At 32.5% G+C, this 16,192-nt stretch overlaps 2 protein-coding genes across 13 annotated transcripts in view; one reads left to right on the top strand and one right to left on the bottom strand.

Moving 5' to 3' along the window:
• Positions 1–901: 901 nt before the first annotated feature.
• On the bottom strand, positions 902–7,403 carry LOC139486819 (large ribosomal subunit protein bL28m-like). Its single transcript, XM_071271812.1, has 7 exons — positions 7,260–7,403; positions 5,699–5,858; positions 4,821–4,946; positions 3,910–4,051; positions 3,093–3,236; positions 2,240–2,372; positions 902–1,206 (listed from the first exon to the last, which is right to left on the bottom strand). The coding sequence occupies exons 1-7, from the start codon at positions 7,366–7,368 to the stop codon at positions 1,103–1,105; spliced, it is 918 nt and encodes a 305-aa protein (XP_071127913.1). The 5' UTR covers positions 7,369–7,403; the 3' UTR covers positions 902–1,102.
• A 3,136-nt stretch (positions 7,404–10,539) lies between these two features.
• The window catches only part of LOC139486817 (uncharacterized), a 65,923-nt gene continuing 60,270 nt past the window's right edge, over positions 10,540–16,192 (top strand). For 7 of the 12 annotated variants that reach the window (XM_071271808.1, XM_071271801.1, XM_071271807.1 and 4 more), the window contains exons 1-3: positions 10,540–10,675; positions 15,339–15,545; positions 15,949–15,963. In XM_071271808.1, coding sequence (XP_071127909.1) covers positions 15,364–15,545; positions 15,949–15,963 — 197 coding nt within the window. In that variant the 5' untranslated portion in view covers positions 10,540–10,675; positions 15,339–15,363. The remainder of the gene's footprint in view (positions 10,676–15,338; positions 15,546–15,948; positions 15,964–16,192) is intronic. The other 5 variants (XM_071271809.1, XM_071271803.1, XM_071271811.1 and 2 more) reach the window with 1 other exon arrangement.

The raw sequence follows: 16,192 nt of genomic DNA, 5'->3' as shown, positions 1-16,192 counted from the left end.
ACAGGGCCAAAGAATCTTCATTGAAATAAGATGTGCCAATGCTAAATACAACTACATACCAAATATCATTAACCTACCACAAGTTGTTTACCATAAACTAGACCTAATCACAAACTGATACAATAGCAGTTGTCCCCACCTGGAAACAGCATACCTATGCCTCACCTTTTGACTCTATTAAGGCTATACTAAAAAACATTATTTGTGACATTACTTTTATGAACTGATCGAAATTAAAATTGAATAAAAACAACTTGGCAAGATGAAATTACTCACACAAAGTTTCACTTTATTCTTATGTTATGTTCAGAAGCTTAGGGATACTAACTGTCAGCATTTTTGCACATCCTTGTACAGCTTAATGCTTATGGCACCAGTATATTATGACTTCAGTTCGAGATGAAGAACAACAACAAAAGTGTTCATTCTTTGTTCTTTTTGTTTGTTTGTGCATAATGAAAGCTAGAAAGAAATTCAGCATGCTTCAGGTGTACATGCTCATATCTTTTCAAATTCGGACATATGTAATTTCTTATTCCACTCAATCTGTTTCTATGGGCCATCTTGAATAATAATCTTTCTTTTTTGAAACAGTTTTTGTGCAGCATTTACCAGTACCATTTAAAAATATACACAGTTCTGACATCCACTTTAAGTTCATGTTGTATATGCTTGCATTATATATATATTTAAAGGAAAAGTATGCAGGGGTGGATCCAGCCATTTTAAAAAGGGGGGTTCCCAACCCAGGACAAAGGGGAGGTTCCAACTATATGTCCCCATTCAAATGCATTGATCGACCAAAAAAGGGGGGTTCCAAACCCCGGAACAGGTTTCTAACTTGCAGGTTTCTAACTTACAAAGCTGAAGTGTTGACAGGCTAGTTGAAAAGAATAAGAAATCAAATTAAACATATTTTTATTTATTTTTAAATCTGAGATTGACACAATTAAGTATGATGTAGCACTTAAAGTTTGGTTCCAGAGCAACATTCAATGCTCCTGACTTAATTCAGTACAATCTAAATTCCTGATCCTTTTGCGCCACATCCACACATCTATTCAAGTTTACATCAGAACATTCATGTACAACTGACTTTATATCAGCTTCTTTTGTCATCTGATTTTGAAAAGGGATTAAGTTTTTTGAATTTATTTGTCAATCCTTCATCCACAGCAGAATCTTGGTCTTTGTTTTCAGAGATTTCTGAAATGGAAAATAATAAAGAAGATAAAAGTTTGTTACAATTTATTTCTCACAAGAATACAAACTTCACAAGGATTTCTAAAGTTGTACAGTAATATGTTATGATATCAATTTATGTTTGTTCTGCTAAAAAAACAATGTTATGATATCAATTTATGTTTGTTCTGCTAAAAAAACACAGTTATACTTTTTCCAAATTTATCATCCCATCACTAGGGCAGCCTGATTGTTGCTGGCCAATAAAGTATGCAATGCTTGAGCACCCACAAACATGTTTAATCTGCCACATTCTTTATATGCCTGTCCCAAAGTCAGGAGCCTATAGTTGAGTTGTTGTATTTCGTTTAGGTCTGTCATATTTGTTTTTCATAAATTGCTGTGTTAAAAATTAGCGATTAGTTTTCTCAATTGATTTACTTCAAATTTTTATGTTGGAGTCCTTTATATCTGACTATATGGTATGGGGTTTTCTCATTGTTGAAGGCCTACAGTTGTCTATAATTGCTTACATCCACTTTATTTGATCTTTGGTGGATAGTGGTCGATTTGGAAATAATTCCATAAATTCTCTTTATGTTTATATATATTCATATACAAATTGATAAAATCACAGTATCATTCAAAACAACGAGAGCCACTATAAAAAGACTTATGAGAGACTATTAAATCGTTTCTACAAAATACACAACTATCTACAATTATATATGTGTCTTTATTTTAAATAACACATCATAGCAGATATTGGCTAAAATACAACATATACTTTCATTGGCGGATCCAGGAGGGGGGGTTCGGGGGGGTTGGAGCCCCCCCTTTTTTTGGCCGATCAATGCATTTAAATGGGGACATATAGTTGGAACCCCCCCTTTGTCCTGGGTTGGAAACCCCCCCCTTTTTGAAATGGCTGGATCCGCCCCCGACTTTTATCAGTGAATTAAATCTTTAATTTATAATCATCAGACAAATTCACAATACACATACTGCTCTGTGAATATTTACTTTCCTTTAGATGCTTGTTTTTAGATCAGCTTACCTTGTAATCGAAGGGCTAAGACTTTGGTAAGTGAATATTTCAATGGTATTTGAGGATTATTTTCTTCCTGTAGTTTCTTTCCTTTTTTAATTGCTTCTTTGATTGATAAACCCAACCATTCTGCCTCTTCTTCCTGCAAAACACAATAAAGCATTTTGGAGTTATTGTCAGAAAACTGGAAAATCCCCCCTTTTTTAATGAATAAAACCCCAGAACTTGGAAACATAAAATCTAAAATTAAAACAACAAACAAAAGGAAGCTCACGTCAATAGATATAAACAATCCCCCAAAGTTTTATTTTAATTGGTTCAATAGTTTTTGAGTTAATGTCCGACATGTGGACAACGGACAGACAGACAATGGTATACCATAATATGTCCCGTAAATGGGCATATAAAAAGAAATGGTTTCTTTGTTTTTTTTTGGAATGGTAAGTTTTAAGTAGAGAAAATTAAGACTTCAGGCGGTTCCAAGGTTTTAAAGCTAGCCACTAAATATAGAAGCTAGTGATTTTTTCTTCCAATCATTTTGTAGGCAGAGCAGATAGTGTTAACAGTAATGTTTTTTTTCTAATTTGAGGCATTATGAAGAAACCAAGTTTTGTACTTACAATTTCATTCAGACAAATGTAAATAATATCTTTTTTTTTTAATTTTAGAAAAGTGGGATCTAAGGGTATAAGGTTAAACTGTGTCTAATAAAATGTTATGAAAACCAAGATGTTCATGTTATATCGTAACTGTGAGATTTTGTAGTATACTAATAAGTAAATTTTTTGCTAACATGTCTTGTAAAATGATTTTTTTTTAACATTACTACATGGAGTAGATGCTGTTTTATCACTGATCTTACCGGAATAATAAATTCTTTGTATTTGTCACAAATCTTCTGCTTTTTTTCTGGGTCATCAGGATACATATCCTGCCTTACCAAAGCTAGCAACATGGCTCTTTTAAAGTTCATACCCAGCTTAGAATTCAGATCTCGCTCATGTGTCTGTAAAATAGATAAACTTTAAATCTCCAGGCATTAAATTATTGTTGGAAATACATTTCTAAATTTATTCATTCATAATGATGCCATAGATTTTTATATTATGTACATGAACAAGCAAATAGAACCAAATGAAACTTTTCTACAGATTCATTTCCTATTGGTCAATCTATAAACTTTTGGCAGTGATGATGGAAGTTTTTAACAACCTTGACTGGCTATACAGCCCTAGCAAGGTCGTCGACTATTTTGGCAGTTCTATTGTCCCATTGAATAAATACAATGGCTATTGTTCTCTGTGTAGTTTATTCACACAGTCCTTTAAATTTATTCTAAGAGAAATTTATCACTCTTTGATTAATCAACCTGAGTAAAAAATTACAAGTTTAAAATATTTTGGATTTTATCATGTCAGATTTTCCTAAACAACACACAATGCATTTTTAAAAAGGAAGTAGATATCAAACAGATCTGAACAGGAATCAGACTCATCACTGTCCAGCTACAAATGAAATTTGAAGTAATTGTGTGTTGTTGTTTGTAAGAAAAATAGTAAGCCCCTCCCCACACACTTCTTTGACAGCCCTCAATTGATTAAATACAAAGCACATTGTATTCATCTTAAATGTATTTTAAAGAAACATGTAACATTCTATCACAAAAAAAATACACTGACCTTTAAAATGTAGTTATCAAACCCATTTGACTCGTCTATTAAATCTAATGTTCTAGGTGTGACTACTACATGGTACCATTTATTTAAAATTTCACTGTAAAATATTCTTCTTATCAAATTAGGTCGCCATATTTTTGGAAATCTGAAAAACAAAAATAATCTGTATTATGGATAGAACTTACATTGCCCACAGACATGACAGGTGTTAAACACGGTTAAAGTTCACTCTATATTAGAAGTCACACCGAAGAATTGTTCCTTTGCTTTTGATTTGTTCTGTATCATCAGATAACAAGATAACAGTCAAAACCTGCCTCCAAGCATGTTTGTTTATATTTGGAAATTTTCATTAAAAAGTGTCTCTCAAAATTGTCTCCCTTATATTGTTTTTTTTTCATCATTTCTTGTGATGGTTATCCCAGAAACATTTGGTGTGGCACAAAAATCTAGATTTGTTTTATAATTATTAAACTATACACATAACTGGTTGACAAAAGTAACAATTTGTTGTTCAAACATCTTGTTTATATTTTGGCAGTATCATTAACACTAACAGCATTATTCATCTCATCTTAGTTTTTCTTACCCCCCTTTGTTTTTGTGTATGTCTAATTCTAATATTTTCTTGCAGAAATTATTTGCTTCAATTATTGTGTCATATAGTGCTCTATATCATTTGCATATAAATTATTTACTACTTTTTATTTACTATGTTTTAGAACTAAGAACTATTATTTACACCAAGAAATAAGTCTCGTGGAAAAAGTAATTCTAAATGGAAAGTTCCTGAGCAAATGGCAAAATCAAAAGCTCACACACATCAAACAAATATATAACAACTGTCATATTCCAGACTTGGTACAGTCATTTTTCTTTGTAGAAATGATAGATTAAACCTGAAAGCAACTTACTCTAAGGAACGTTTCCTCTTCCATCTTGCAATATATTCCCCTTGAACAACTCCTTCCCCACCCCACAGGCCATCGTTGCATTGTTCTGGATAAACAACATAGACAGGTTCATCATTGTTAACCTCCCTGAAAAGAAAAAGCAACAAAATTCCTAGCAATTGTGTTCTACATATATGACAAATTAACAATTCATAAATGATATTTTGTAAATCTATCTGCTGTCTGTTTACTTTTGTAATTATGCAATGAAAATATAACTGTTACAACTTTTTTATTGTTGAAAAAAACACAGAAGTTGTGCATTACTGTTTATTAACATTTTATAAGTTTATTTGCATCAGATGCAGTTTTCTGGATTTACATTCGTCAGAAAGGCTCATGCACACCCAAAACTATGACAGCCAAAGATGTGTTGATATACCTTACAAGTGATTAGTCTTTAGCCTGACATTCCTTAGGGATTTCAAACATTAATCTTTGGATTATAAAAAAAGGCTAAGGGTTAACTTATGCAATTACATGCTTTTGATTATAATTGTTAACAATAATAGCAGTTGGTAGAGAAAGGAACACAAATTTTGACAATGTCTGGGATCATTTGATGATGCAGGAAGATAGTTTAAACAACGGCAGGGATCATTTGAATGTGGTGGAAGACATTTTAACGATGGTGGTGTGGCATTGCCATCATAAAACAGGTCATGGCAATACCTGTAAATGTGTGTTTACATAATTTATTTTTTTATCATGTATAATAATATATAGTAACTATAGTGATTTTGGCTTCCATGAACTACCATGTAAAGAAAACTGAGTGATATTTCTTGTATTCTTCTGATTTTTTTCTACACAACAGTTATTTTTATATTAGTTCTCACCATCTATCAGTCTCTGGATTGATTTTCCACTTGCTCTCGGCTGGTTTGTAGTGAACTGGTTTTGGCAATCGTCTCATAAATTCCTCACATCTTTGTTTATAGTGCTCTGGGAAAAGATGATCAACTGACTGGTCCCATCTGTATTCATATGCTGCCTTTCCTGCAATAAACAATTAAATTCACATTAATATTTGAAACCTTGAAATTTGAACATCATTTCATGACTTTTTTTGGTATATATAAATATTGATGAAGATGTCAAAATGATTTTAGGCACTAAAACCATGTTAACAAAAATATTTCCAAATTTTATGAATATATGTAATTTTAAATCACTTTTTTCCCTCGTAACTTGTCATGTTTGTTGTGTTCATGTTAGCTGCTTACGATTACAAACTGATTCCCCCCCCCCCCCCCCCCCCCAATCCATGTATACTCAAATAAAAGTGTAAATACAATTTTCATATTAAGAAGATATTGCACACTATATATCGTGTATATATTGTAAATTTTGTGTTCATTAAGAAGCATTTAAAACAGAAATTTGTTCATGTGGTGATGAAGATTACACTTTAAATAAGACCAAAATGGATCTAAAAGTACACAAAAGGCTAATATGAGGCAGGCATTACCTGTGAATGGGGACGAAGTTTGTTTAAGTTAATTTTTTTGTAACTTAAATATTTGTTAAAAAAAAAGAAACGGAAATACCGTAACGTTTCCGATTTTGGTTCTGTTGTTAGGGATTTTACTTGTGATGTTATTTAAGTTATGACGTCATGTTCAATGTAAACAAAGAAACTTAATGCATCAGGTAATGTTTATTTATACCAAAGACAAAGAATGATTAAAAATGAAATATTGGTATTGTGTTCCTTGAGTTCCTATATTTTACTAGACTAATCGAAGTCTCACGACAACAAGACCGGAAGAAGGAAGTAGAGTTACGTGTTCTGCGCAGATCCGGAAATTAAAAAACGTGACAAAAAAAAATAAAATTGAACGATTTTGAGTTCATTAGTACAATAAAAATTCGGGAAATTTTCCCGATTTTTTTTTTTTTTTTTTTTTTTATTGAATTTTCTACTGTAATAGGGGACTTTGTCCCATATATTAAAAAGTCCCCATATTACATTGTTTAATTTCTCCTATCGTAGTATTAAAAGTATAAAATACTTAAAAAGATATTATCTAATATCTTATAATAGAGCATTAGACTGTCTATCTATCTATCTTCATATTTCCACACTCAGTCACAACTTTGACTATTACGTGCCGTTGCATGCATGGCTTATTTACAATTTATAAGAAATAAATTTTCAGTAATATTACGTTACATACTCATAGCATTAGTGCATAGAAAAATAAAGTAAAATATAACAGTGATTTAATAAAAAAAATTGTGGATTTTGTGGACTAGCTGTTACTGTTAGAGGACACACAATTTTGCAACTGAACAGTGTCAGTAACAGTCAGTGAACTGCACAGCATACGCAACTCGCAGAAAAAGACACTGACAGGCATTAGTTTTTGTTTATTCGCTGTCAAAGATTTATCTTACGATATCTGTTTAGTTTAAGTGCATTTCTAATAGCTGGTACAACTGTTCCATTGAACTTGACTCTGGACATTTTTCGTCTGTGTATGTCCTGGTTCCCACTATCTAGCATTACGTTTATATTTGAGCGAAAATAGTGCACCGGCTTTTCGGTACCAGTTCATAGAGCGTACTAAAGACATGTTAGCGTACCGGGACAGTACCGAATAGACCTATATATTTATTCTGGACCATATATTTTGATATACTGTTTTCGGATTTAGTCTAATCCGAATATTGTACTTAATGTCTCAATTTTAATATTTTTTTACATTCCTCTCGGATTTTCTTTTAAATGGCATAATTTATGTTTTACTAAACACCATAATATTGTTAAAATATTCAGTATCGATGACGCTAAATTGATCATAATAATAAAATATTTGATACGACTTATTAAATGCATGTACATATGACTTTCTATACTAAAGTCCCTGTAGTTGTATTCAGTAATATATAATTGAAGTTTTATTGCATACTATGAATGTCACAACATAGTCTAGTTTATGGTATAGGAATAGAACATTACAATGTAACTTTGTTTACACCAGTATTTATATTATACTTGCATAAGACTTTAATATGACTGTGATATTGATAATTGTTATAATTATATGCTTTTGTTATTTCCCCCTACGTTTACTTGAATATGTAATGAAGTGATGTCAAAGAAACCTAGAGTTGTCACAGTCGTTTATGGAACCCCCATATTAAAAAAAAACAACCAAAAAAAACCAAAGATTATTATATTCGCAATATACAAATATAAAAAAAATATTGTCAAACTTGTCAAATAACAACCGGGTATCTATTGGCTACCAAACTTTTTAAAAAATAAATTAGGATGAAAAACTATGTCCTTCATTTTCTTTTAGTTGTAATCTTTGTCATATCTTTTTATTTTTCACTCTATTCGGTCCTGCCGTTTTTTTATTAGTTTATCCTGAATTTTTTAACATGAATTATTATCCTGCATTTTTTTTTGCTAAGTTTCTCGTCCTGCCTTTTTTTTTACTCAAAACTCCTGTCCTGTCTCTTTTTTCAAATTTCATCATAGCCCGCCTCCTTAAAAATCAAATACTTTCCCGTCTAGCTAAGCGAACCTGTTGAATCCCGGCCTTGGGGTATCACTGTCGCACATTTTAAACGTTTCAACTTATAATTTTTTCTTATTGTTGTTATGTGACCGATAATTGGTATATAGTGTATGTTTTGTTTTGGACAGAATTCAGATTGTACAGAATTCAGATTGTATTTTTTTTAAAAGTACTCATAGTCCCTGAAAGGTAGTACAACAGCTAATAACAACTATATAATAAAAGTCGCATGTATCTAAGACTAACATATTAATCAGTTCACATCAAACATCCGAAGGATTTAGTGTAAAGACGCCATTACTATGACAGTCGGTCAAACATGAACTTGTGCAATACGAATACGAATATGAATACGAAAGTTTTATTTTGATTGGGTTCACATAAAACAATACAAACAGCTATTGAAAGTTTTTTACCATAGGCGGATCGAGGGGGCCCTGGGGGCCCGACCCCCCCTTTCGTGGGAAAAAAAATGGTTGATTATATAGGGGATCACTGAAGCATGACTGGAGCGACCCCTCTTAGGCCAGTCAGCGCCCCCCTCCCCCTTATGAAAAGTTCTGGATCTGCCACTGTAATTACCGAATATAAATAACTTTTACATAACATTAAAACACAAAACATGGCAACATGCATATAAGATATTTGCATAAATTAACTAAGGACTACTATCAGTTACTGACATCATCGCCTGCTCCAGACCTCACGATTTAACTGATTGAAAGATTATGTCTTAAATTTTATGAAATTCGAGCACAATCACTCCCGTTAGGGGTTTAGTATTATACCATCCTAAAATATTTGAGAAGAACATATAACCCGTATCATACCAACAACTGGGTTGAGAATACATGTTTTTCAGTTATTGTCGATGAAAAGACCCTATCATATGGGTGAATAAATATTACAACCAAAATATGCCATCTTTAATGACATGACAACAGTATCGTAACTATACCCCTTCAAGCTTAATACGTTTTTCCCCAACTGACCTGCAATTCGTCAGGGTTTGCGTACATTTATTTATTTTGAAGCATTCAATAACTTGAATGATATAGATTCTTTAGATTTGAGGCAGCACAAGTATGGAACTCACTTCCTAATGAGGCTAGACTCATGACTTCGATCTTTTGACCAGTTTAGGAATTATATAAATTCCTGGTGTGGGGGTCAAAAATGTTACTGCAGTTCATGTCGTTTCCACCCAGTGCTGTCTCATTTAAGCTGAAATTTCTTTCTTTCTTTTTATAATGGCCTTTTGCTCTGCTTTTTATGCATTTTTTAATGCATTTTTTTTTTTAATATATCTGCCATTAAATGCTAGTGTATATTTATTTATTGTTTTCATGGTTTTAGTCTGTTATATTTTATGATCCCAAGTGATTTGCTGATTCCCCCGTTTCGATGCACATAGAGGCACTTGCCACATGAACTTTGACTCTGGAGGCTCACAAATCAAATAGAGTTGCTTTCATGATATTGCATGCCGTTTTTTTAGTTTTATTTGGTAGTATTTGCATGATGCTGCATGTTTTTTATGTGATAGTCGGTTAAAGAGCTCACCAGAGCTCATGTTTTCTCTGTTATTATGTATATATATGCCGACTCTAAATAAAATTTACTTACTTACTTACTTACTTATTCCAAAGTAGAAATAAAAACATCGTACTCAGGACTACAGTCATCTGCATAATTATACAGAGTTCCATATTTTATAAATAAGAATATTTCACTGATAATGCAAACATATTGGTTATGAAAAAATGATAGACGCTGAATGTAAATGTATACCAATAATATTTGGTTGTGTTTTCATTTAATTTATTTATTGATAAAAAAATCAAATTTTTATTGTCAGTGTCATTATTATTACAGCCGAGATGACTTGGGGCGAACCAAGAACAAGGGCGAACGCACGGCCAACATTGACAACTCGGACCTAAGAGACCTAACAAGGGATAACATTTTTTAGTATTATTCTGTCAAATCTTGTTTAAATTTTCATTGCAAAAAAATTAGTATAATTATCATCATTACACTACTAGATGTGATTAAACGCAAGAAAGTAGCTTTTATTCAAAGGATTGGATGCGACGTCAATACGTTTGTAGTCCCTCACGTTCCGGTCCGACTTTTAAGCGGGCCGACTTGACCTTCATTCTTGTAACCCAACAACATGTAAACAATATGGAGGATGGTACGCTCGCGATTTGGTAACACGATCGTTTCCTTAGTTTACAACCAGGCGAATATACTGCAACTATAAAAACATTGCAAAATTAGGTACTTTACTTGTTTTATTGGGGTAACGATTAGAAAATCGAACTCAGTAGTTTAACAATTTTACGTTAAGTTCACTGTAACTTGTAAGATTGGAACATGTTTTACTGGTCTGCAAAGATTTGTACGGTCCAGTTGCAGTCAGATATTGTCAGTGTTTCTCAATAGTTTTTTTTGTATAAGAAAGTCGTTTGGAAATATTGTTGTAACATAAGAAGGATAAAGTGGGATCATAAGTGTCCACACTGCACATGCAGTCATGCTGCAGGTGGATCTCATACACCTTATTGCTATTTGTCCGCCATTACAGGATATCTCACAGGTTCCTGTAAATTTTTGACGCCACAATGGAAAAGGGATTGTTGTATGCGTCAAAAGTTCAAGCAGCCGGGATTAGCCATAAGGTGTATTGGGGTCTAAGCGTGACAAGGGATTGCCAACTTTTTGTTAACGTGACACGTAAAAGTCAAATTGTTGTGCATTAAAAACAATAAATGAAGTCTAGCGGGACACATGAAATTACAAAAAAATGAGAATTGCTTACGTGTAAGCCGGATACGGGAATCTGAGAAAACAGTAAGCGTGATCGGGGATCAGAACCCCCCAATGAGACCCCCCTGCAGTGATATTGTTATTGATAATTTTGTCATTCCTGCAATGTAAATAAAAAAAAAAAATGGTAACTGTGCTATTATTTCAAAGATATGACAGAAGAGATAAGATTGAAACATTAAAGCATGCATTTATAACTGCAATCCCATAAATTAATGGTAATCATATTATTCAACCATCTTTACATGTAGTACACCTTTATAAATATCCCTATTTGTCTGCCATTACTTGACACCACATGATACAGGTTCCCATAAAATGTTGATTTCACAATAGAAAATATTGATGCCACAAAGAAAAAGGGATTGTTGTATGACTACAGTTCAAATGTTGCAAATTTTTGGGTCAAGTGTTGCAGATTCCCAAATACTGAAATAGCCATAAAAGTTCTTAGATATTAAAATGATGACATCTTTTCATTGTAAGACAAATTCCATTAATATGAAAAGCTTTTGCTTAGCATCCTTGGAAGTCTTTCAAACTGAACCATGGGTTATTATAAGTTTTTCTTCAAATGATTCAAAATTAATTCTTTTTAGAAGGTACACACAAAATCATCAGTGATTGGAAGAACTGAAAACACAGAGCTTTCCCTGATGTTGAAAACATATTACGCAAAATGCTTAGAGTGATATCATATCTATAATACTAAAATAATGAGGTCCAATTTGTCAGGCGTCATCAGGTAAAAACGGCAAATCAAAGAATTCAACTTTAGCTAATATAGGACATTGGTGTTGATTAAAAATTACACCACTCCAGACCCTTTTATTGTCCACATAATTAATATTGCCAATTATTAACAAGTTCTGGGTCGAATCCGATACCGATACCAATAGTATATTCACCTGTTACCTATTACCTTATCTGTACGTTCCGCATCTAACAGACGCACCACCATACAGTGTATTTAGGATTTTGCTATATACACAGGTCATAACTACAGGGTTGACAATACTAAATTCAACCATTGTCACATTGTTCCCTATTGTAGTACATGTATTTTAATCAGTATGACTTTCTAAGATTACAATACGAATACTAAAAATCTGGACTTAAATTAAGGCGTATAGGTACAGTTTTCAATTTGTTAGCCGGCATGTCAACGTAGAACAGCGAATCAAAGAATTCAACTTTATTTATAACTAATATAGGACAATGCTGTTGATTAAAAAATAATTCATTCCAGGCACTTTTGTTTTCCAAATAATTAATATTACCAATAATTGATAAGTTCCAGGTCGACGGGTTCAAACAAAAAGCTTTTTAAAGCAGAGAAAACTGTGCATCTTATAATCGGCATGACTTTATCAGATAATACGCATAGTTATATACTTTAATTCAGTCACGGACCCGCGATATCACGGGTGTGTTCTAGTTTAAAAAAGATTTCATGATAGAAAAGTAGATCATGAATTTGTTCACAAAATTTTATCAGATTATTGGTTTAATGAGGTTACCAAATCTAAGGCCAAATAAAAGATGTTTGTATGTGTGGTTCAAATTACCTGACCAACTCTAGTTCAAACCCCCTACCCTAAAACTTTTTTTTTCATTTGTATAAAAATAAAAATAAACTCAAACAATCAAATTTTGAGGAATGTGAATTTGAATAATTTAATTCAAAGACTTCTGTAATCTGAATTTCCATCAGAAGTTTATATCCACGGTATCCGGTCGTTCCGGCCCCAAACCGATCCGGCCCCAAGTCAATCCGGCCCAAAGTCGATCCGGCCCAAGTCGATCCGGCCCACGTCGATCCGGCCCCAAGTCGATCCGGCCCCATAATAAAATAAGAAATAACTATATTGATCTTGGAGGAATTTGTGACACAGTATAAATAGAATTTGTAAAAAGTGTCCGATGATGGATGACAACAGGTAAGTGAAGTTATGGAGTACCAGTTAAAGAACTATTTTAAATCGATACGAAAATGATTGTTATTGTGTCGTTGGTTGTATAGCAGCTTCAACATATTTTAAAATATGAAGTTATTTTCCATGATAACTTTAACTTTAACTCATGGCGATTTCATTTTCTTTTTGTTCATACACAGAATATCTAAATAAATATTTACTGTCCACTGGAACCTATTAAATTTAACTCATCATAATGACTTGATTAATCAAATCATTAGTCTATAATTGGTTTGTTTATTCAACAATTGTCTGATGATTGTGAACTAACTGGTAATGCCACTTGTAATCACTTAATTAAATCAAATCCTGATTAATTGATTTTCTGGTTTAGGTTGGTGTATATAATAATTATAAATTGTATTTTTTTTCAGGTAACATCACAGGCTTCTATTTACTTGTTTGTTTTTTCATAATATCAACAAGGTCTTTATAGATTGATATTTTGTTTGGTGTATATAATAATAACCTATAATGGTTTACTTTTATAAACTGTTATTTGGGTGGAAAGTTTTCTCATTGGCAATCACACCACATCTTCCTATATCGATATATTTTTCATAAATTTGAAAGTATTTTGAATAGTTGTGTGTAGAAAAAACACAAGTTATATGAGTATCCATTATTCTTTATTGCAAGAAAATAACAAAACAATGACACTGAATGCACGTTTTCACACTCTAAAATATAATATCAGCACTACTAAAATATAACAATAACATCATACATACTTACTATCTCTGACACTCACATAAATATATATAACTTTTAAATCATTTACACTAACAGTTTTACACTGTCACTTACTTAAAGGGGTCACACTTGCAGCACTACAATAACATGATTTACAGCAACTTTCATACGCCGTACATATGTAATATTTGCTCATCAAAAAACAAATGCACTATATCATTCTACACATATACATGTATAATATTGTAGCCGACGGCACGAAGGAAGAAGGAGGTGGTAATGGTACCGTCTTGTAGCTGCTCCCATAGCGAAAAGAGGCGTCCCTGTGAACGTTGGTACTTTGTGCGCTGCCAACGGGCAAGACTCTGCTCGTCTACGAGGCGAACTTGTCTGGAGACAGTCTTGGCTTCTTTGATTAGTGCTGGTACAATCTTGTAGAAGTGCAGCTTTTTCCCGTTTGCTTTACCGTTAAACCTGCGATGCCAACAAGATGAAAGACTTGTTAGGATCACAGTCAATTGAAAGAAAACGCTAATTACTGCTGATTAATGTTGATGTCTGAATTGTTTTAATATACAATAATCTTGAAAACTTGTAATAAAAACATAATCAACCTAGTTGTTTTATACTCATCTGAAGAAAATAATTTTTTTTTTTACCGTACACCTTTAACATTATAATAAAAATCATAAACATTTATGAATTACTTTAATATATATCTTTATTTTTATTCCTTATAAATATTTTTTTTTTATTGGGGCCGGATCGACGTGGGGCCGGATCGACGTGGGACGGATCGACTTGGGCCGGATCGACGTGGGGCCGGATCGACGCGAAAGCATATCCACTATGGCTAAAATGCAACAAATTCTAAACAGTTTGCAACAAAATTAACTAAAAACATAACATATCTGTTTATTGTACAACCAAACACATAGAAAATGAATTGGGGTATGGATGTGTATGATACCGGAATTGAACTCAGTAAACACCAGATTTTGACACTCCAAAATAAAAAAAATGAAAAAATTGCAGACCTACCAACCCTATTTTTTTAAGGGTGTAACTGGAACCACACATATACTTTTATTTGGTCTTGGCCAAAAGTCTTTGATGGGAGAATACACCGCACTGCTCTGTACCTGAATTTAGATTAAGCACTAGAGACTCGAACCTTTTATCCCCTAATAACTACTTGTAAGTATACATGTGCATGTGGTAGAATTTGATAAGTTTTAGTACAAGTTATTGTCACTTTTAGAATTAATCCACTAAATGAAGAAATCTTTGGTCTACAGCAAGATTTGAAAAACACAGCTGAAGAGCTATATCAACAATTCAAAATGATAAAATACAAAATCTAACAAATACCTGGTAGACATTTTCAATTGAAAGTTATTTTGAATCAACATTTTAACAATATTGTATTTATAATATCCTTTCAGATTTGAAAATTATTGAACGTAAAACATGGCTGGAAGAGACTTACCTGGTCGGGAAAAGGGAGCATTCCGCTTTGGTACAAACAGACAAGTGGAGATAACTCTGAGAAGTGAGCTAGAGGATGTTGCTAGAAAATCAATTACAGAGATAGCTGTCAAAAGGGAGTTAAATAGAATGGCTCCTTTGGATGATCAACAGAAAACAGCGAGGTAAATAACTGGACCGAAAAACAGGTTATTTAGACATTATTAAAATGACAATTGTTGAATTATATATACAATCTATCAGGTGAAATAAGTTGTAATGGTTGACTCAACCACATCGTTCTCAAGAATTACATCATAAGGATTTCTGAAATTAAGTTTCATGGTTTATACAAGTCAGCTATACCATGTGATGCATTTTCAAATTCATCACTCAATAACTTAAATTCCTGTTTACTGAACACCTACATTTTTTTTACACTATATATAATATCAAGATTATTCTGTTTCGGCGGATGTATCATCAGTGAGCAGTAGCTCGCAGTTTCATTTATTAAATTTGCACATGACACAAAACTTTATAAATTTACTATTTACATATACATGTATTATACTGTTTTGTTATCAGTAAATGGCCAGAAAGGTAATATATATCTGTGTGATAATTAGATCTATAAATGCTTTACAGAAAGTTCTGATTTTGGTTATTCTTATTACTATAGGTTTATTTTTAACTTTAATTGATTATCAATGTTCTTAATCATTCCAGTGCTTTGAATTAAACAAAATTTGATAAAATATTATATGGGCTTTTACATTTTCATACTTTAGTTACCAATTCATAAATTAATTCTCTTATCAAAGAATAATTT

The sequence above is a fragment of the Mytilus edulis genome, chromosome 8, assembly GCF_963676685.1.
Source record: "Mytilus edulis chromosome 8, xbMytEdul2.2, whole genome shotgun sequence".
NCBI lineage: Eukaryota > Metazoa > Mollusca > Bivalvia > Mytilida > Mytilidae > Mytilus > Mytilus edulis.
This window is presented reverse-complemented; position numbering and strand designations above follow the sequence as displayed.

What these genes read in the sequence shown, in the direction of transcription:
- LOC139486819 (XM_071271812.1), bottom strand. Translation starts at nt 7,368, where the DNA reads ATGCTAGATAGTGGGAACCAGGACATACACAGACGAAAAATGTCCAGA. An exon ending in TTGATAACTACATTTTAAAG is followed by an intron (nt 3,237 to 3,909) that starts GTCAGTGTATTT and finishes TCTATTTTACAG; the next exon opens with ACACATGAGCGAGATCTGAA. An exon ending in CTTAGCCCTTCGATTACAAG is followed by an intron (nt 1,207 to 2,239) that starts GTAAGCTGATCT and finishes TTTCCATTTCAG; the next exon opens with AAATCTCTGAAAACAAAGAC.